General features: G+C 41.4%; 1 protein-coding gene across 5 annotated transcripts in view; it reads right to left on the bottom strand.

Moving 5' to 3' along the window:
• Positions 1 to 22,722, bottom strand: part of Dnm3 (dynamin 3) — a 489,100-nt gene that overhangs the window by 292,828 nt on the left and 173,550 nt on the right. For all 5 annotated transcript variants that reach the window (XM_059280851.1, XM_059280854.1, XM_059280855.1 and 2 more), the window contains exons 8-11: positions 22,064 to 22,199; positions 19,843 to 19,910; positions 16,881 to 17,019; positions 4,651 to 4,737 (exon numbers count right to left, since the gene is read on the bottom strand). In XM_059280851.1, the coding sequence (XP_059136834.1) occupies positions 4,651 to 4,737; positions 16,881 to 17,019; positions 19,843 to 19,910; positions 22,064 to 22,199 (430 nt within the window). The remainder of the gene's footprint in view (positions 1 to 4,650; positions 4,738 to 16,880; positions 17,020 to 19,842; positions 19,911 to 22,063; positions 22,200 to 22,722) is intronic.

Below are 22,722 nucleotides of genomic sequence, written 5' to 3'. Positions count from 1 at the left end.
TGGCATTGTGGAAGACTGAACTTTGTGAGGTGGATCCGAGCTGGAGGAAGTATGTCACTAGGGGACAGTCTTTGAAGATTATAACCACCTGTTGTACGGGACTATCCTCTGAGCTGAACTACTGCATTGTCAGGATTTAGGCTATGCCTGCTCACCAAAGATCATCACAGCTGGGCTTGTTGACTATTGGCACTCCTTCTTAGAAGGGGATGGGGAGGTTCATGGCACCCCTACCTGAATATCCTCCCAACCTTCCCTATGGAAGGTATGGGCAGTTCTGCCCCAATTCCACATGGCTTTGCAGTCTCTGAGAAGGGCTAGAGGATATATTTAGGGACAGGTGAAGGGAAGGGACTCCATCTATACAACTGTGGAGGAGTCACCGTCCATGCTAGGTACAGACCTCCTATAGTGGCTGCTTTAAGGTCAGCCATTCTCCTGCCTAAAGCTGCTCGCCTCTTCCTCTGTAAGGAACCCTAGCAAACTCACTGGCTCTGCAGAGTGAACTGTAGTGGAATGGCAGCTTGGTTTGTCATTGGGACTGTAGGAGGAAGGAATACAAAATAACACTTCCCTCCCTTGAGTTATTTCTGTCGGGTACTATGTTCACGGTGATGCAAAGGTAAGTAACTAATTGGAACAAAGAGTCGTGCCTGGATTTCATCCTTATAAAATGTCCATGAGTTAACTATCACTGCTTATCCTAAAGGTATGTGTGTGTATATACACACACACACATATATATACATATATCCTAAAGGTGTGTGTGTGTATATATATATATATACACACACACACACACACACACATATATACACATATATCTTAAAGGTGTGTATATATATATATACACACATATATCCTAAAGGTGTGTGTGTATATATATATATATATATATATATATATATATATATACACACACACATATATATATATACACATATATCCTAAAGGTGTGTGTGTACACACACACACACACACACACACACACACACACACACACACATATATATATATATACATATGCAAGTTGGAACACTGAAATAATTCAGCAGGTAAGGACACTTGCATCAAGCCTGATGACCTGAGTTTGACCTTTATAACACACATGATGGAGAGAACTGACCTCCAAACATATGTCATGACAAACATGTACCTACACACACACACATACACACACACACACACACACACACACACACACACACGATAAATATTTTTTTTTACGATAAATATTTTTAAAGAATGAAAATAACTTACAAAATGTTACCTAGAATGTAAGAGTTAAAGCTTGAATTTGAAGCTCAGGCAGTCTAAGCTAAGAGTGCACTATCTTAATACCAATTAAAGTTCCAGTGGTACAATGAGCTAGCCTGGCATACTTCACAATTATGTAGGGATTCACCCTGACTCAACCATAGCCTTTTTGGATTGTAATCACTATGACTGCCTCCAAGTAGCCCTAGACCACACCCACTCCCTTCACACAGCCTCTCAGCATGCTATAAAAGATAACACTATTGGGCTTCTAGGAGTGTTAGGACCTGACCCTGATGCCAGGACTGTGCCTGACTCTTAGACATTAGCATGACATAAAATAGGCATATCCCAGGCAGAAGTGATGTCTTCTGTCCTGGTGACTTTAGAAGCGTATGTCTTCTGATGCAAATCCTGGGGTCCGCCTTATGCTACTACAAGCCAGGACTCCACTTCAGTCAGAACGGTAGTATGAACTTAAGTCCATGGAGCCACTGATCTGTCTGCTTACTCTCCAGTTCCATGACCCTTGGTTCTTGGACACAGGGGCCTAGTTGTTCCAGATCTAATGCTAAATTGAATATGTCATTTTATCAAAACAAGAGAAAAATGAAAGAATGAAAAACTCAACATGAAAATATCAACACCTGACCTATATAGGGCCCAGTGATGGTAAAACAACATACTACTTTTTCCCCAATATTAGTTTTACTCAGGATCTCTATGAGTTAATCTTATATGCCATCATTCGAGTGCTACAGGATAAAAACCCAAGTCAAAGCGTCTTGTTCATTTAAGATCAAATGTACAGTTGATTTTTTTGAGACCAGGTCTGTGATAGGTAGTTTTCACTGTCAACTTGACATAACCTAGTACCACCCAGAGAGAGTCTCAATGAGGGATTGCATATACCAGGTTGGCCTGTGGCCATATCTGTAAGGGACTTTTTTTTTCTTGGTTACTTGAGGTGGAAAAACCTACCCTGAGTGTGGCCATTTCACAGTCAGGGCCCTGATCAGTTTGGTGAAAGTGAGCAAAGAAGAGCCACACATTCCTTCCTCTCTGTTCTTGACTGTGGGTATGATGTAAGAAGCTGCTTCGAATCCCTGCTACCTTGAGTGTTGTGTGGTGATGGAACGGTAAGCCAAAAGAAATCCTTTCTCTCCTAAGCTGTCTTTTGTCAGGGAGATGTTATCACAGCAATGAAAATAAAACTGGACAGGGTTTCATGGAGCGCGGCCTAGCCTTGAAATGGCTACGTAACAGAGAATGAACCTGAATTCCTAATCCTCCTGCCTCTACTTCCTAAGTGCTGCAATTACAGGATTTGGTAGAACTGGCTTGTACTGGTCCAGCAGCAGCCAAGACATTAGATGGGGAGAGGGAACCTCTAGCTTGGGACTATATGTCTGAGATTCCTGGCTTCGTTTCACTGGCTCGTGAGTTAATGCTGGCTAGGTTACAATACCTCTTTTCTCTACTTTGGGCTGCTATCCAAGATTGTAAAAGCTGGAAAATAAGTGGAAATTATAAATGGTGGGCAATTAATTTTCAAAGTACACTGATAAAAAAGTAGTAACAATCAGTTCCGAGCTCAAGCAGAGAAAATGGTTTTTACTGGGGTTCCTCACAAATGCCCCAGCCTGCCAAGCCTCTGGGACTGTCTCTTCACTTCCTGCTTCCTCTCCCATCTGCACACTTACGTTATACAAGCTGTGTGTGTCTCTCTCTCTTACTGTGGTTTCTACTCTCTATTTTTTCTCTTCTCTTCCTCTTCATTTTTTCTCCTTCCTCATTCCAACCCATCTGACAATCTTAAAATCTTGGAGTACTAACTTATGGACGCACTCAGAGACCATATAGAACAACAGCCCAATCCTGCCCATGAAAAAAAACCAACAGTCCTAAGAAGTGATTTTCACAAGAACACACTGTTACTTGGGAGAGAACGCATGGCCCAAATCCAGTATTCTCTCTGCACGATGCTTGCAGCTGTGGCGTGGAAGAGCATTTGAAAGCCTTAGTATTTTCCATTATCGTGTTGATAAGTAACTAAGAAAAAGCCATTTTGACAGGAGAATTTGCTATCCTTTTCTCAAATAAAGTATCCTCCCTTAAAAATTATCTTTCCAAGTCAGAGTGCTAGGGTTTAAAGATGGATTCAAGGTCATTCCTTACAAGCCAAGTGAATTTGCAAGGTAGTTCTGAATGTTTAAAATATTAGTTTCTAAACATCTTTCTTCAATGTAGATTTCACAGGCAAGTTCATAGAAATATGTTTAGAATTTTTTTAATATCCTGGAGTTCATGTACAAATCCATTAATAGATGAGAAATCCATCTAAAAGGAAAAAATGTGGTGTGTTTCTGGTTCAATGGTTGTCAACGAGCAGTGTGTATATGCTGGAATGGTAACAGGATAGTCATGGAAGGTTGAAAGGACAGCACTTTCTATGTGGAAGGCGGGCTGTTCCTGGTTGTTGATCTGTTCACTGAGACAGGATCTTACACTGTAGCTCAGGCTGGCCTCCGTGGACTTTTGGCAATCCTCCTGCCTCTGCTTCTCAAGTGCAGAGATGCAGGTGTGAGCCCCCATACTTGGCTCTGGATTTGTATTGTTGGTTTTAAATTTTAGACTTCTGGATCCTTGCGTAAGACTTTGGTATAGTAGTAACATATATATAATTCATAAAAAGTAAAAGCAAGCATGATGTTGCTATGTGCTTTACTGTTTTGTCATTGAGGACTAGGCAACAACCAGATACCTTTGTGGTGATATATTGTGTATCACATCAAGCTTGCCTGAGGATCAGAGGACAGAGCCAGCCACTAGATTAAACATAGAGGCCAGGCAGTGGTGGCACACACCTTTAATCCTAGCATCTCTGTGAGTTCAAAGCCACCCTGAACTACATGAGATTGATTCAGTCTAGGAGAGAAACAGAGCCAGACAGTGGTGGCACACACCTTTAATCCCAGTATTTGGGAGTCACATACTTTTAATCCCAGCACTTGAGATCTCATGCCTTTGCTACCAGTATTTGGGAAGCACACATGCCATTAATCCCAGCACTAGGAAGGAAGTGAAATGGGCTAGGCAGAGAAAGGCATATAAGATGTGAGGAAACAGGAACTAGAAGCCTTTTCAGCCGAGGACTCACAGGCTTTCAGTCAGGGGATTTGTGGAGATAGGATCTCGCCTTCCATTCTGCCTGAGGATTCCATAGTGGTGAGAAGTTTCTCTAGTGGCTTGTTCCTTTGTCTCTCTGATCTTTCAGCATTTACCCCAATATCTGTCTCTGGGTTTTTATTAAAAGACCACTTAGGATTCATGCCACACACCTTGGTAAAATCCTTCCACAAAGGCACTGCCACCAGGAAAACCTTCACTCACCTGGTCCTTGGTCTTCCCTTCTCGCTCACGGATGTGGTTAGCAACAATCCTTTCTGTTTCCTCACAAAGTCTGGGGAAGTTAGCCAGCTGTCAAGAAAACATGTCCAGGCATTAATGTTACACAAAGGTGTACCATAGAAACAGAGCAGAGGTGCGTGATGCTATTACAAAGGCTGTTCCTTCTGAGAGCAAAAGAGAAACTTGAGTTTCTACAGGAGATTAACCCCAGCAGCACCTGTCAACTAGGGGGAGATGCCTCAAACCCAAGACAGTGGTTCTCTGGAAATAAAGCAGAAACCCAGTGTCCTGGCTAGTTTATTGTCAACTTGACAGAAGTTGGAGTTATTTGGGAAGAGGGACTCTCAATTAAGAAAATGCCTCCATAACATTTGCCTGTAGACAAGTCAGGAGTGCCTTTTCTTAATGAGTGATTGACGGGAGAGGGTCCTGCCCATTGTTGGCTGTGCTGCCCCTGGGTAGGTACCCCTGAGCTGTATAAGAAAGCAGGCTGAACAAGCCACAAGGAGCAATCCACAAGCACTCCTTGTGGTGTATGTTTTAATTCCTGCCTTTAGGTTCCTGCCTTAAGCTCCTGCCCTGACTTCCTTTGATGATGGGCTGTGATGTAGAAGTGTAAGTTGAAACAGACCCTTCCTCTCCAAGTTGCTTTTGGTCATGGTGTTTTATCACAGCCATAGAAACCCTAACTAAGACACCAGGTAGATGCGTCGTTGAGGCTTGTCAGGACTTTCTGGCTAATGAAAAAAATCAGAGAGGAAATAATAGTAGCTTTGACAGAAATGGCAACAGTGGAAATAGAAGAGAATGGGCACACCCCTGGCTAATTCCAAGAAAATGACTAATTCCAATTATAAGAAAACATGTACACATTAATAATAACAAAATAACATAATATAAAGAGCAAATAGTGGCCATTAGAAAATGTTTTTAATTAATATATTTATGTAAGTTTATATGTATATACGCATGCCTACGTGACTATATGTGCTTGTGCATGGAAGGGTATGTCACACCTGTGCACGTGTGTGTACATGCACAGGCTAGAAGAGGGTGTTGGATTCTTTCTCTATCGCTCTCTGCCTGTTTCTCTGAAGCAGGTTCTCTCCCTGAAGCTGAGGCTTACTCTTGGCTAGGCTGGAAGCCTGCAAACCCCAGCCCTCAGAGCTGGGGTTTCAAACATTTGCAGAGATACCCAGCTTGTTACCTAGGTATCGGGATCCAATTTGCAGTCCTCCTGATTGTATAGCAAACATTCTTAACTGTTGATCCATTTCCCCAACCCCTCAAATCACATTCTCATAATGTTTAATGACACGATGTTCACAATGTGATATAAGGGAAGGAAACTGAGCAGCTGCATAGATAATGTTCTGATGCCAAAACACCACCCTGAATCCTCAGATACATGGCCCCAAGAACCTTACAAATTCCTAGGCTCTTGAATAACATTTCCTCAAGCTTGCAAGAAGTTAGGAAAAGGCCTCCCTGAGAGATGCTGCTTGAAGTCACCTGGGGTCATTATGCACACTGACAGTTTGTATATTGCATATTTGTTTCCCAGAAAGATAAAAGTCCCAGTCTTTTATGGAGCCATCTCAAGAACAAGATCACCCAAACTCTTAATGGTACAAGTCTACTATCTGTGAAAAGAGAAAGCTGAACATACACAGTACAATATGAATAGTACTAACTCTTTCAACTATGCATAAGTTTATTCCTCTGAAGAGGTTTCTATAGTGGAGTATTTTTATACCACTATCAAAAAATAGAGAAAACTAACTGCTTTCATAACTCATAAGCACTTGCTGTATATGCATGAAGACCCAAGTTAACCTTCCAGAACCATGTTTAAGAAAAGAAATCCAGGGATGGCAGCAAATGTCTATAATCCCATTCCTGGGAAGGTTGGGAAAGGAGGGTCCCTGAGGCTCACTGGCCAGCAAGGCCAGCCTGCATGACAAGTCCCAGGCCAATAAGAGATCCGGTCTCAAAAAGCAAGGTGGGCAGTACCTGAGGTTGTCATCTGGCCTCTACGTTCATGTATACCATATATACATGAACACACACACACACACACACACACACACACACACACACACACACATCTTTCTAGGCTTGTTTTACCCCCTGAGCTCAATTTTACCATGAAAGCAGCCTGTAGTTTTATACCAACAGCTGAAACAAAAGTCAACAGACTAAATTCTAAGGGAAACGAAAAACAACAAAATCCCTGACCTCACATGAGTGTGTTGGGGGGCATGAATTAGAGACAACACCAGGCAGTGCAAGTCATAAGCATCACTAAAAGTCATCAATGAAATGCATATATTTGCTATGTGCCTGATCTGCAAAGGGTTCCAGGGGCATAAAATTAAAAAATGTTGGTTTTCATTGTGTGTTTACACATGTGGTGCTTAATTCTTATGATGCACACAGGAAAGGGGGCATCAAAGTCCTTCTGACATTCAAAAGGAATTCTGATGAGGCTCTGTACCCTCCACCTCATCAGCTCATTTAGTAGGAATTGCTGGGTATTTATGCAGTCCTCCTTTCTGCTCTCAAACACACTCTATCCTGATTGCCAGCTCTGTGTCCGCCTCACTTCCATATCTCTTAAGGTGCAATTACAATTTCCATAATCATTTAAGTCATTATAACTCTCAAGGTCTTTTGCTCTGGCATTCAATTAAAAGCCTACATTGCAAAGAATTCTAATCGTGTCTGCCTAAATAATGCTGATCTAAAAAGCACCACATTTAGACTTTAATTCCCCATTAATTACTTATATTCTGTAAATTATTCATAAGAGATCAGTGAAGGAAGACTTTGCTACCAGTGATAGACACTTTATATTCCTTGATTTCTATCACATCACTTGCTAGGCAATTTCCATCCACTGGCCGCTATCAGAGCACCTGATGTTGAATCTTACAGTGTAGAAGGCTGGTTAATTATGTAAATATACAGTCACACAAGAAGAATGTTCTCAAAAAGCAAGAGAGAGAAAGCATGGAGAAATCAACAGTTAAACCTTCCGTAAGAATGCCTCTTGGGATTGAATGCCCTCACAATGAGACTGAAACTTTCAGTCACACTACACATTGATTAAATGGCAAATTACTGCCAAATACCTTCTTGTTTAAATCACTTTACTCTTCTTAAATAATGAAGCTTCAATGAAGAAATAATACAACTTTTTTTCAGAATCCAATCCTTGAATGTTTGATTCTGAGAAAATTTTAATGATACACATTCTGAGAGAAAGTTGCGTTGTAATAAAAAAAATACAAAACTACATCTTAATTATGTCCAATAGTTTAAGTGTTATTTGGGGTTGTGTATACTTATTTTGGGGAACCTTGATACAAAAATTTTAGTATGAACCACATTTTTCTCTGGGGGTAAAAGAAACACTTGAAAGATATTTCCATTCAATAAAACAAAAATTACACACTTATAAAATTTACTAAACATTAATTAATCAGATCATAAAAGCCAGGCAATTCAGTTTCTCCTGGGATAAGCATGAGCCAACCAAGGATTCTGTGGCCTCAAGAGTAACTTTTGGGGTAATTAATCACTGTTCATGGACCTGTAGCAGGGATCCCAGAGAAAACAGACCAGGGCTAGAACAGTTTCTTTCATCTATTAGACCTGACTGTGAGTCTCGCTGACCACAGATATGGGCTCTTTATTTGTTCATCTAATAGCTATAAACTTTCAGATGTTGGCCACTTGTTACAAACTAACCAGCAATTATAACTGCACTGCTCATGAAAACATTTAAAATTTATTTCATTCATGTGAATTAAGCGTGCTGCCCTCAAGAGTCTCTAGAAATCCTTTGCTTGTGTTTGGCACCTTGTTGGATTTATACAGGAGATGAGAAAATGGTCGTCCCTGAAGAAAGGAGAACTACATTCACCCACGTTCACAAAAGATTGGAAATGGGGAGCGATTTTAGTGCAGAGCTGTCAGAAAATGGTGAGGCTCCTCTTCAGAGCACAGAAGTCGTCTCTGTTTTGGCATTTGGGGACGCTACAGAGCTAGTAGGGTAGGGAAAGAAGCCAGCTCCTGGCTGGAGGGGCTTGGATAAAGTGACTACAGAGCAAGAAATGTGTCAGCTGCCCTCCTCCAAGTGGGCAAATTCCAAATCTCTAAACCTCAAATACTTTCTTCAACTAGAGGGAGAAATGATGAGGTGTAGGATGGAAAAACTTTTAAACAGAAATAAAGAGAACTTTCGTGTTATTCAGCAAATGCTAAGAAATTCAAATTTCAAAGTCCAACCTTGGCTGGAATAAAGCTTTACTGTTGTCAGTAAAGGCACGCTTGGTTTCTTGAGGAATGCAGAAGACATTCAAACAGGTTGGGGGCGGAGGGGTTGACACTGTCTCCAGACAGTACCTGAAGGTCTTTCTTAGTCAGGGTTTTATCTCCCATCATCCCGAGTTTATCTTTGGTAGACACATTAATGAGCAGTTAAGTTGGGAAAAGAAGCTAAGCAGAAGGTAGGAGGAAAAGCTAAGCATTGGGCCTGGATTTCCTACAGTGTCCAATAAAAGCTTTAGACGATAACCAGCCTGATTTAGAGAAACTGAAACTGGGGTCTTTTACCCAGAGTGAAAGTCCATCACCAAGGAGCCACTGAACCTTTCCGATGCTTTATGACTTTTCCTTTTACCCCACTTCAGCCATGTTGACTGTCACCTGCTACATCAATAACATGTGATTTCTTTATCCTACCAATGGAGCGTCCAAAACTGCTATTGGGGATGAAAAGGATGGCTGTGGGTTGCAAACAGAACTGAGCTCAACAAAGCAAGTCCCCGCTGTCAGAGCTTATATTCTCAGGGTCCCTTCACTGTCTAACAACGAGAGACATACGAGTCCAGTTCACACAGTCACGTGTGCTGGAAGGAAAAGGAGGGGTAAGATGAAGACTAGGGAGCCTCCTGGGTGTTTAGAGATGGAAAAACTGTGAAACTGTAACTAGAAAATTCCAGAAAGACTCTGATCACATGGCCTTTGAACACCTGGTGGAAGTAAATGTTTGACTTTTTTGTAGCTACTTCAGTGCACAGAAAGGAATGCAAAGTCCCCACCGCCATGTCTCTTCGGCCTGCTGAAGGACACTAGTGCAACTGGAATGGAGAGGAGAGAAGGGAGGTGAGCTTAGGAGAGAAGGGAGGTGAGACAAAACGGGGGCAAGATCATGGCGGGTGTTGAAAAGCACGGTCAGGACTTCAGATTCTCTTCTTTAGTTTCTATGGACTCTGGACCATATATTAACTGACCTAACATGCCACAAAATTGAGCATTTCCAAACAGCACTTTTGAATGCAAAGTTCTTCTTTGGGTTTCTTATGGCCAACTAAGGTGTCTTTTTTCTTCTTGAAAAAAAAATTCTAAGCAGTGAAGAAAAGAATCAATTAATTGGTAGCATGGTGATCCAAGAATGTGGTTTCCCAAAAGGCCAATAAATGGCGCAGTTGCTAAACTGTGGTAAAAAAAACAAGTTGTTCCTCTCTGTGCTTCCTGCAAAGAACTTCAGGACCTTGTGCCAGAGAAGAGGAGGGAAAGGCAGGCGGATGAAAACTGATGCCCACCAGAAAAATTCCAAAGTTGAGATGTCGCTGGAGAGAAGCCAATCGGCTCATAAAGCCCTAATGTCCTTGCCTTGTTATCCTGTGCTGCAGAGACAACAGTGAGAAAATATCTGAGAAGAAATACATTCTCCAGAGTTAAAAAATCTAGCTTCGTGCAGTGTTGTCTGAACATACACAAACCCCATATGTTTTAACCTAATGTGTGTTTATATGGCACAAGGAAAAAAATATTAAAAGATTTTACACATAAAGCAATCAACATGAGGAGGTATAAATGAAAACAATGCTTTAAGTATATGTGTGTACAGGTATGTGAAACTATAATCGAGCTAAAATAACTATATATTTTATATGGCCTGGAGCAGTCTTGTTTTACTCTTATAATTATGGTGAAAGTATTAATAGTACTCCCTTTAACTCTCAAGAATGTCCTGCCCTGGACAATAAATTATATAGTCACTTTCTCAATGCCTCATGTTCAAAGGGGTCAAATAATGAAGTGTTAGCATATGTAACATTAATTAGGATTTTTTCTGAAAAAAAATTTAATTTTAATTATACTAGTTTTAAAATGAGAGGTTAATGGTAGACTTAAGGCCAAAAACACTGAGCATCAAAATAAAGCATAAAGAATGACAGATGTTTGGATGAAAACCTGTCCAGATGTCTTCATTTTCAAAGAAATGACTAAAACACTCTTTCGAAACCAAGTACATATTTCTTTAGCATCAAGGAACTTAAGAACATGTAAATTTTTAATAAGTATTTATACAGTGCCTCTCCTGGGGGTTTAGTCATCGCAAGCGGTTCTAGGGTTTGGGAGATAAAAGGCAAAGCTCTTTGTTATAAATAAACTTATAATCATCAGCAAGAGGAGGGACTCACATGAGCAAATGAACACATACAGATTCCCACACCCTAGCTCAGGCATGATGAGAGAAACAGACATAGGTTAGCAACTGAAGCGTGGAGACAGGAGTAAGGAAAGGGGCCAGGAAAGGACTCGCAGAGGCCCTCCAGGAAAGCATTCAGGAAATGATGAAGAGTGTGCTGGACCTTTATAAAGCAGGAAGGACTGAGGAAGACAGGAGAGGAAAAGCAGACATTTGAGACAAAGAGAATCACATGTACAAATGCCAAAGACATGAAAAGTCTTGGGGGTGGGGGGGTGGGGGCGGATGGCGGCCATAACAAGTAAGGGACAACGAACATAGAGGAACAAGTACTTAGAAATTAGATGGCGAAGTGCAAACCTAAGTGACTTAAACTTTATGCTCAAGGCTTGAAAGGGCATTAATTTTAATAAAACAAACAAAATATAGGTCTGAATTTTAGAAAGGCTACTTTGATAGCGTAGAGGAGGGTGAATTTGAGGGTACTGAGGTTAGAGGTCAAAGGATCAGGAGACCACTAGAGGAATCTTTAGAACCTAAGAGAGGACGTAACGTAGTTGTAGTAGTTGGAGGACAGTGTATTGGTTTGCGTCTGTAATGTCTCCCATAGACTCTGTCTGGAGCCATCAGGCCTTAGTTTTTAGCATTAGTAGGAAGGCTAGGGATCTGTGAAGCAACAGGGCCTGACTAGAGGAATTACATTGTTAGAGATGGATCTCTCAAGGTTACATGTGCCACGGGTTCTAGTCATGGTTTCTGTTTCATGATTTATGAAATATGAACAGTTGGCTCATATACCCCCCCACCACCACGCATCTTCTCAGCCAGAAAAAAAAACAAACTGGATTTTCTCTAAAACCATGAGCTAAATGAAACTTTTCCTCACTAAACTACTGATACAGACCATTTTAAAAGGCTTGGTATGGAGGTGTCAATTTGGGAATCATCAATATTTCAAGGTTTAAAGGGTAGTTGATGATAAGAGACATAATCGGCCAACTAAAACTACAGCAAGAAAAGAAGGATGTCCATAATCAAGCTCAGTAGGATCCCAGGGTTTACAGGGAGGCAAAGATGGACAGCAACTGAGAACAAGAGTGGGAGTGCTCAAAGATGGAAGAGAGTGAGTGAGAGAGAAGCATGGCCACTTCAAAACAAGAGTGACTTTCAAGAGGAGTAAGAGTGTCCAAAAGTTATGGCAGACAGGCCCCAGTTGACCTTGGCCGTGAGTATCTTCAGAAAGTGGTGGAGTGAAAGCCAGATGGAGGTTGAAAAATTAACTGGAGGAGAGAAGGACAGAAGACAGGCTTGAGGTGGAGTTTTTCTTGGTTATAGGTATGTGCTGGCCTTGTTAATGTGACAGAGAATGTGACTGTACAGAAAACCAAAGACTCCTAAGAGCAAGTTTTCCTAGGAAGTGAGAGTGGAAGTATGAATGTTAGCCTTGACCAGGGCCAGTATCTTATCAGAGAGAAAGATAAGGCAGGGGGGTGCTCTGAGTACAGGAAAGCTTGGGGGGGTTGGAAACAAGAAGCCAATCTCCTGGTTTATGGCCCCCACGAGATTATCATGTAAAGGTGAAGAACAGAGTATTCAATTTAGCATCCCTATATGGAGAATATGAGGAGTCACTAATTGGAATCCAATGGAGTATTATTGAGTAGCATTAAGATTACATTAAGATACAAGCCTCAGTACATTGTGTCACCCATCCAACAAAAGGGCACATGGTTTCCAAGCTTCTTGGGAACTCAGGATAAAGACAAATGTTCACTTTCACCATCCTTTGAGTTTCAACTGGTAGAAACATTAAATCAGGCAGAAATTAAGTAACTGATCAACAAATCAAAGGTGTCTTACTCACCCAACTCTCTCTCCAACACAGTGGGCTCTTTGATTTAACTACTCTCGTGTTTTTGAATGTAGGTCTCAGAGGCAAATATTCTCTGAGCTCTTCCATTAATTCTTAAATGGCCTTTTTAAAAATCTAAGGAAAGTTCAGGGGATGGCCTGTGTTCTGCATGCCATAGATTTAGGGATTGCATCTTCTAAGACATCTGTCTGTGATGCCAAGGACCACAGGAAGTTAGGTGAGTGTAACCCCAGCAGGGACTGAATGGGGAGTCTCAGGAAGCAATGGCATCAAAGAACAGTAGCTGTTGGCTGTTAGACATGAGCTCTGCACAGACAAAGACTGAAGGTTAATTGAAAATGAAGAAGAAAAATGTAAGCCAGCTGCTGTGGAATAATCATTACATGTACTGTGTAAATTTTTCTGTGATTGGTTCAATAAAGAAGCTGACTGGTCAATAGCTGGACAGGATAAGGTTAGATGGGAAAATCAGACTAAGAACACTGGGAAGAAGAAGGGCAGAGTCAGGAGAGTTGCCAGGAGATGGAGAGGGAGCAAGGTGTGCTGGAGGACAGGTAAAGCCATGAGCCATGTGATAACACATAGATTAATAGAAATGGGTTAATTTAAGTTGTAAAAGCTAGTTAGTAATAAGGCTGAGCTAGCAGCCAAGCATTTACAATTAATATTAAGTATCTGTGTTGAATATTTGAGAACTGGTGGGTGAGAAAGAGAAGCCTGCCTACAGCTTGCTTCTAAAAATCCTGATGCTTCCTGGGAGGAAACAGGGACTGGTTGTGACAGCAGGAAGATTGGGGGAGTGTCCTAATACCACTTGGGACTACATGGAAGGCTTTTTCAGGAGAATGGTAGAATCATGTTTGGAACCCATGACAAGAGAAGTAGGCCAACAAGAGAAGTTGTGCCTAATCTCAGGCCACTCAATATTTCTTTAGGTTTGTACCAATAAATTTCCATCCATGAACAAATCTCTAGGGCAGACAACCTTGGGGAGAAATCTAGGCTTTCTTTGTTTCATTTTATTTTATTTAAAGCAAAATATAGAATGTTCCAAGAAGACAGCAAAAATATACAAGAGATTGATCCAAAACTTGTAATAGAAAGGGAGGTTCCAAATCGGGGGAGCAAGAATAGGAGCCAGAAAGTATCTGGGCACAAACTGACTCCTCCCAGGCTTACTGTCGCTTTTCCAGTAAGTCAGACAAAATGGAAAATGATAAAAATAAATAAATAAATAAAAATAAAAAGATTCATACATACCATAAACACTTTCTATAACTGAAAACATAAATGTACACACATGTGCCAATCTTTTGATGTCAGGCCAGGGCCCGCTCTCTGCATATGGATCCACTGATTAGAGTTATGCCTTTTCTGTCTTACATAAACCACATCCTTCATCTACGATTTCCAGTTTTGCTTTCTTTAAAGGGAGGGAGAACGTGAATACACTTGTTAAATACGCTGAATGCAGAAACTCTACATTTTTATAAGCACTCAGCCAACTGCATGCACTGTTTTACTATTATCCTGTCCATACCTTACCAGTAGCACAGTGTTCACAGCTAACAATTTAGCAAGGCTTTGCAAAGCCTTCAACTCAATTTTCAGAGAAACCAAACCATTTTTTTCCTTTTGCATTTGATCAGTTTATACTCTGTGAAATCAAGTTGGGTGAATAGGTTTAAGGATCAGTGCAATTTCATTGCTCTTTGTTCATAGACGCAGGAGTACACAGCACACCTAAAGGAAAGCCTTTGCACAGACCACATCTGTGTGCTGAAGCTGGCAATCTGGGTGGCTAACACAGGGGGCAATACTAGTTAATCCTACAGGTCGGTTAAAGAGCCAATCACAAGTTCTTTAGATGCACAGGCAACAAGACAGGGAGCCCAGAGTGTGGCGTATTAACTGGCTTCCAACCCATGGAATGCTGGTGTTCAAAAGATGGTTTTCTTCCCCATGCACTTCTGCCCCACCCCATCCTTGACTCCTTATCCCTTGGGGCTCTTGCTGTTTGTGTGGAAAGAGAGACCTGGACAACAAGGCTCACAGAAGAACTGTAGGAATTCCACAGGTGGGTTCTCGGCTTCTAGTTACTTCTAGATACCATGTTACTTCCCTTGCTTCCTATCGTTCAGAATTTAGGGCCACAAGTCCCACTTGCTTGCCTTGTTCCCTATGCACAGATCTTCTTCATCTGAGCTTCTCTTCCAGGAGACTGGGACCAACACCCACACCCTGCCTACCAATTGCTGCCAGTAACCACACATAAAGCAAAGAGCAACAAAAACAAAAACATGTTTTCCAGAAATGCTCATGTTCCCAGAATCAACTGTCATGGATTAGGCCTGCTTTCCCCTAAATACTACCACAACTCTCCTTTCCAATACAAAAGACTTCTTTAAATGTTTTGTGGTAGGGCACACCTTTAATCCAAGTACTTAGGAGGCAAAGGTAGGTGGATCCCTGCAAGTTCGAGGCCAGCTTGGTCTACATAGTGAGTTCTAGGCTAGCCAGGGCTACACAGAGAGACCCTGTGTAAAAAAAGATAAATAAATAAATTAATAAAAAATAAAATTTAAAAAAAAGAAAAAGAAACAATAAACAAATACAAATATGCTTAACTTTTAAAATTTATAAATGTGTGTGCACACACATGCATGTATGTGGGTACCTATAGAAGCCAGAAGAAGGCTTTAGATCGCCCGAGCCAGAATTACAGGCAGTCATGAGCTACCACATGTGGGTAGTAGGAACTGAACTCCAGTCCTCTGCCAGCGCAATGAGTGCTCTTAACTGCTAAGCCATCGTTCCAGCTTCCCCCTAAAGTATTCTTTTATGGTCTTAGCAATTTAGTATATTTTCTTCATATTCTTCAGTGAGATGTTACTCAAACTGGGAACTCTCTCCCCGAGGACTCTCCTCTATAGATTTAATATATATTCAAAGCACAGAATATAGGTTGCTGTGGAAATGGCCACTTACTGTGATTAATCAATGTGTTAGGTGTCCATAGGACTTCAGGCATCACTCTGTTTAGTCCTCACTGTATGATCTCAGGCATCATACTTACTCCCTCCAACTTATGAATTTATGTGTGACATGGGAAGGTGGCTATGTTCCCCAGTATACTACCAGGCCACTCTAATATGTGACACAGGCTTATGCCAATAATAACACCACGACAGTGAGGACTAAATGGAATGATGCCTGAAGTCTCTGGACACCTAACATCATGCTGCTGTAAATACACAAAACAAGTACAAAACCACAAAAACACACAGGGGCACGGCACATTTGAAACATCTTTGCATTTGGATTGGAAGGTGCATACAGAGAGAAGTCAGAAGTAATGTTTGAATCTGGGTTACTGGGCCTCAGAGGCCTCTTAACCAATACATAACATTGTTTGTTTTCAGAAGGCCAGGCTAAAGTGGAATTATCAATAATTTAAAAGATTCTTTTACTGATACACACAGTGTCAATGATGCCCTTATCTAGCAATTATCTTCAACCACAGACCATAGGGATTTGTTTATAGCATTCATCTAATTATCCTAAAGTGATGTTTATCTGTTGCAGACAACAAGGAAAGGGATTAGATGGCTAAAATGTACTCATTCTGAACTAAGCAAAGGTATTTCGGGCATGATGGAAGGCAATGCTCTGCCCACTGCAAAAGCAGCTTCCACCTCAATCTGTCAGTCTTTCCCCTTGCACAGACACAGAATGGCTTCAGTGAGGTGGAGTTAGGGAGAGCCTTACAGAGGGATAAGAAAGGTGAATGAAGCAAGGAGACACTCGCTGGCAAGTTTAATAATCCGAACTTACTTTCTTGGTACACTTCTTCACAGTGTTGATCAATTCCTGCATTACCAGGTCCACGCTCTTCAAGGAAGGCCCCTTCAGCTTTACTATCTGCTTTTTGACTATTGCCTCAAATGCCATGTCTGGAGTAAACAGCCCTGTCCTGAATGTGAGAAAGAGAGCAGCAGATTAGATTTCAGCAGCTGAGTAGTAGCCAGTAGCCCTAAAACACGTTTAAATTGACTTTGACTTAAATGAAGCATGCAATAGACCAGGTGTAAAAGGTATATAGGTGGCTGAGGAGACAGATCAGTCATTAAAATACTGGCCTTGCAAGCATGAGTTTGATTCCCAACACCCATACACAAAAAGACAGGACTGTGGTACAAGCCTGTGATCCCAGAGGAGGAAAGATAAATATGAAATGATCTCTGGGCTCACTGTGCATCTTCCATAGCCTGCTTGGAAAGCTTAAGGCTGATAAGAGATCCTGTTTCAAAAATGAGGTGGATGGCTCCTGAAGGACAACTGAAGTCTCCGTGTACAAGTGCACACACTTACATGTGCAACTGTATACCTCCCACCCTGACACATATATACACACACATGCACACACACACACATATGCACACACACAACACAAGCACAATAGAGAGAGATAAACATGCATATATCCATAACACAAAATATATATAGTATCTAGTTCTATATATGGCACCTTTATATATAGTTTATATGTGGATTTTGAGACAGAGTTTCTCTGTGTAGCCCTGGCTGGCCTGGAATTTACTCTGTAGACCAGGCTGGCTTCAAACTCAGAGATCTTCCTGCCGCTGCCTCCCAAGTTCTGGGATTAAAGGCATGCGCCAACACTGCCCAGCTTGAAAGAAGAACAGTCTCCAAGTGGACGCTGTACTATTATCTTTAATAATCCTAAAACCCAAGATCCCACCTAAGAGCAATGCCCAGGTACTGAGAAGAGCAGGACTTCTCAGTATGTGCCAAATGCTGGGCTCAATGCCCTGCACCGCACATAAGACAGCCAAGCATGTTTTCATAACTTACAAAGTAATGGTAATGGTCATTTGTCTCAATTCATTATTTCAAAACAACAAAAAGGAATGTAACTAGGCAGGCCTCTATAACAGCACGTTCCCTGTCTGAATTTTTTTCAAAAAAAAAAATAATATGTGTCTGTGCAGAAAACTACAGACATTATTCTTGATATTACTTACCTAAAAATGTCATGTAACAATTATTTTCATATATCATTAAGGTATTGTGAGTAATCTAGAGATGACTTGGTGCACAGGGAGGTTGCTGTGTGTATGTTATATTCAAGTAGTGTGCTGTTTTATAAGAGAATGTGCTTCTGTAGATTGGGCTATCTGGGGGGAGGGTGTCTAAAACCAACACCCAGGAGATTACAAGGGTGATGTACTAAGTTTCCATTACCATCCCAAAAGGATTTCAAAAGTAGCTCTCTCCTAACATGTGAGCTGCCCATGTACATAGTGAGGCAGTGGGGCCCCAGAGTCAACTCTATCCATGAGGCTGTGTTAGCATTCAGGCCTGCCCGTGGCCCACCCAGTGCCCTGACAATGTCATCCTGTGTAAAGTCCCCTTTAAGAAAAAAAAAAAAAACCTCCTCTCTCTCTCTCTCTCTCTCTCTCTCTCTCTCTCTCTCTCTCTCTCTCTCTCTCTCTCTTTCTCTCAATCTTAATTCAATCCCAGCGCCTAAGAAGCTAGTGCCTTTAATCCCAGTATGGTAAACATGTAGAGACAGGAGGGTCCCTCTTAGAATCTGTTCCCAATATAATTTCATCCTGGCCCTGTGGCAGAAGCTGAGCCACAACTGGCCACCAACAGGAGGACCCCTTCCTTCACTTAAGGTAATCCATGAACCATGAACCAACAGCTTAAAGAGGACTGGCTTATACTCAGGACATTTCTATTCAACACGTACTTGTCAAATCATGTTTAGTTTACTATACATGAGCTCAAGAAATTTTTTAAATAAATGATATCATAGTTCTAGACTACATTTCTGTGGACTGAATGCATGTTTCCCCTAAGAGTCATATGTTGAAAGCCTGTATACTTGATATCACCACATTAGGATTTAGGGCCTTTGGGAAGAAACTAGCTCATAAGGGTGGGGCTCTCATGAGTGAGATTAGTGTCTAATAGGAAGAGAGGAGAGAGCTTGATTGTTCTATTCAACCACATAAGAGCATGTGAGATCTGAGTAGTATACGGATTGGAATAAGGGCCTCACCAGACCACGCCATGCTGGGCAACATCTTGTGCTGTCAGCCTCCAGAACTGAGAGACAAATTTTGTTGTTGATAAGCTACCCAGTCTGTGATGATTTGCTATATAAGCCTAAAAATACTAAACTATAAAAGTAACAGAATAATCGTACTCTGAATAAGGCAGAATTCAGCTTCTAGCTCACTCCAGCCCACATTCTGTGCTCCTCATGTCGCTCCACTCTCCTAACCACACTACCCACAACAGCCCAAACGCAAAAGGCCCAGCTCCATTAAGACTGGCTGCGCTTTGTCATCTCTATGGCTGGACTCACACTACTCCTCCATCCTCAACAACCCTGCATTCTAACCTTCCACCCTCTCAGGTCCACTGTATAAGCTCTTCACATGCATGTATGCACACATCTGCATTCGTGTACACACACACACACACACACACACACACACACACACACACATCTACTCAGAAATTAGTAGAAGACTCAATTCGTATCGTGAGGAGTACAGACCATAGATATAGAAAGGTTTTTATTATTATTATTTAAAAAACTTTCTCTGGCAATAGAAAATTATCGCTGAGTTAAAACCAAGATTTCCTCTTCTGATTTCTACTTCTCTACTTTCCTCCATTCTGATGATGAAAAACTGCTAGCCATTTGGAAGTGCTCATTTTCCTTGGTAGATTGAAGACAGGGAAAACGTGAATCACTTGCCTGATACCATGTATGTTTTTGATTGCATAGCTTATTTCTCTTCTCAATTCTTTCTCATTGAACTCCATCTGCAGATGCAAAATGAACCACAGTTATGATACTTAATTCCTTTGGATAATATTATTGAATAGTATAGAATGAGGGTAACTTGACTTCGTTATTAATAAATGGATACTCATGTCTTTTGTAAGCTATATCCAGATGGTTAAAACATCTGTTTATATGGAGTTCAAGGCCACATGGAACACTGGGGATTTCCGAGTTCCAGTGGAGCGGAGATTTTAACTCTATTATATATGAGGGGTGCTGTGCATAAAGAATACCTCCTGGACATAAACCCAGCCACTCATTTGAAACACAGAATTCCTTTTTGCTGAATGTAGTAAAGTAGAGGCCACAGGAGAACACAAATATGAGAGTATGTCTTGATGGGTGGCAACGGCACAGCTGTCTTTTCTCCCTGGCCATTTTAACCACCTGACTGTAAGACCTCTTTATAAAAGGAAATTAATAATACCTCATCAAGCCAAAACAGGATGCACTGCAGTATAAATATTTCCCAGAAGTCTTAGGCACAACAAATCTACTTGGAAGTAGGATCAAAGTGTCAGGGAGCTTAGTCCCAGAAGGCACATCCAGAGAGCAGCAGGTTCAGCTTTGACAGGGATGTAGCCATTCCAGCCTCACTCTCTGTCCATTTCCTCCCTCACACTCCTCATCTCAGAACAATGGCTTGCCTTAAGTCTCCATCGTATGCTGTGGCTTCACAGCTCAGAGCCTTTATCATTCCTCCTTTAATATCATTAACATGTCCACCCCGCCCCCTCCTCTTACTGCTTAGCTAGCTACTCATCCTTCCAAACTCAGCTCAGAAGTCTGGCTCCTTTGAGTGCTTGGGCTGGGATTCATGTCTGTGGGTGGTGTTTCCATAGCACTCTGTGCTGAAGTTTGTCACTTTACTTAGCACATTTTAATAGAACTATCTATTTACCCACCTACTTCCCACACCAATACACAAACATCCACCTCCTCACATGTGAGACAAGTGGCACAGTCCCTATGCTACTGAGCTGCATTATTGAGCAATCAAGCCGAGCAAACCCAAACAACTCATGTTTCATACCCACACACTGACAGTTTTTCTTAGTTCCCTGGTCTGATGGGCATCATCACTCAGTCCATGGCAAAAGCCAAAACTTGGGGAGTAATTTTGAACCTTCTGGTTTCTGTCTCTTGAATCGATCCATGCCTATCAACCTTACCTCTAAAATCAGTCATCCATTTCTCTCCATTCCCTGTTACATCATTTTTACTGAGAAACATCATTTTACATTCCAGATCTCCCTTGCACAAGATCCCTTCCAAGGTCATGTGCCTAATTATATGTTTGTAATTTTGCTTTCCTCCTTTTTAAGGGACCCCTGAGATTATAGGAGTTTCAGGCATAAAAAAAATGGATCATCACCTGTAGCTAGGCCCTCTTCCTTAACATATCTAATGCTTATCCATTGGTGACCCAGCAGGCATAGTGTTCTTTGGGGATCATCAACCCAATCAAGTCACATACCCCTGTGTAAAATCCTCCTATGGCTTTCCATTGTTAAATGTGAACCCTTCACTGAAACTAGGAAAGCCCTGGATCAACTGGGCACTTCCTTCCTCTCTAAATTTTCATCTTTCCTCTCACCTAGCTCTCTACCTGCCGAGTCTGCTCTTCGCTATCATACTTATTCCTGTTCTGTGGCTTCACAGGAGGACACAGCGTCTTCCCTGAGTCAATCTCTCCCCAGAGATCTTCATAGCACTGACCTTCTAATGCTGTCCTTCTCTCAGAGAGAACCATCTAAACAGCCCATGAAAAGGCACTTTCACATCATGCTACCATAATAACACTTGACATTTTCTTAATTTGTCTATTTTTCCATTTTCTGTGTTTCCACAATAGACAAATTAGACCCTTCTCTATCTTGATCCCTAGAACTTGGGCCCACAGGAGAGTCTCAGAAATACTTTAAATTAGAAAACTGATAAATGTTGTGGAAAAACTCAAGCATTATTTCTTGAGTAATCTATATGACCTCACTAAAATCAGAAAAGAATATTTTGAGTACAAAGGATTTTATTCCAAGAACGTTATTGGTCCCAACACATCATATTACATCAGAAGAGCTGCAAAAGAGAATTTGGAAATGACATAGAGCAAAGGGAGAAAAGAACAAACCTTCACTATCTCAAAGGGAAAGCGTTCGTGGAAAATGCGATTGATTTTAGCACCGCCAGAGAGCTCTAGTGTATCGACTTGGTCCCCCGACCCTTCGATTCTCTTCTCAAAGTCCACAGCGAACTGCTGGACCATCCTAGAGTTGAGAAAGAGAAATAAGCCTGAGTTAAAGTCAGTTAAAGTTCCCTCGCTCTCCTGTTGTTCTTGCCTGATTCTACAGAGGGGATAGCTTAGACTCCTTTTCTGGTGTTCTTAGTGGCACCTACTGGTCAAGTCGAGAAGGCCATTACAAGACCACAAGTTGCTGAGATTTATTTTAGACATTTTCACTAGAGTAAATATTTTAAATATCTTTCTCTTTAAGTGTGTTCTGTTCATTGTGGTTATAGCATGAAATGGTATTTAAGGAACACTTGAATTAAAAATTAAAGTTATGTAATAAATCTTAAATAGAATAGCCAAGTGAGCATCTACTCCTGTGACATCACACTGGCCCACTCACAGCTCCTGCCACTCAAACCCCTCACAGGGCATTGGCTCCTTTTCTCCTTCCAACTATGGAAACCTCAGTCTTTCTCCCTCATCCTCTAAATTTGTGCTGGGTTGTCTAAGGGTGGCCAGAACATCAAAAGTTACCATATACAATTTTCTGCACCTTC

The sequence above is a fragment of the Peromyscus eremicus genome, chromosome 15, assembly GCF_949786415.1.
Source record: "Peromyscus eremicus chromosome 15, PerEre_H2_v1, whole genome shotgun sequence".
NCBI classification, from domain to species: Eukaryota; Metazoa; Chordata; class Mammalia; order Rodentia; family Cricetidae; genus Peromyscus; species Peromyscus eremicus.
The sequence above is the reverse complement of the archived record's forward strand: the minus strand, read 5'-3'. Positions and strand labels throughout refer to the sequence as shown.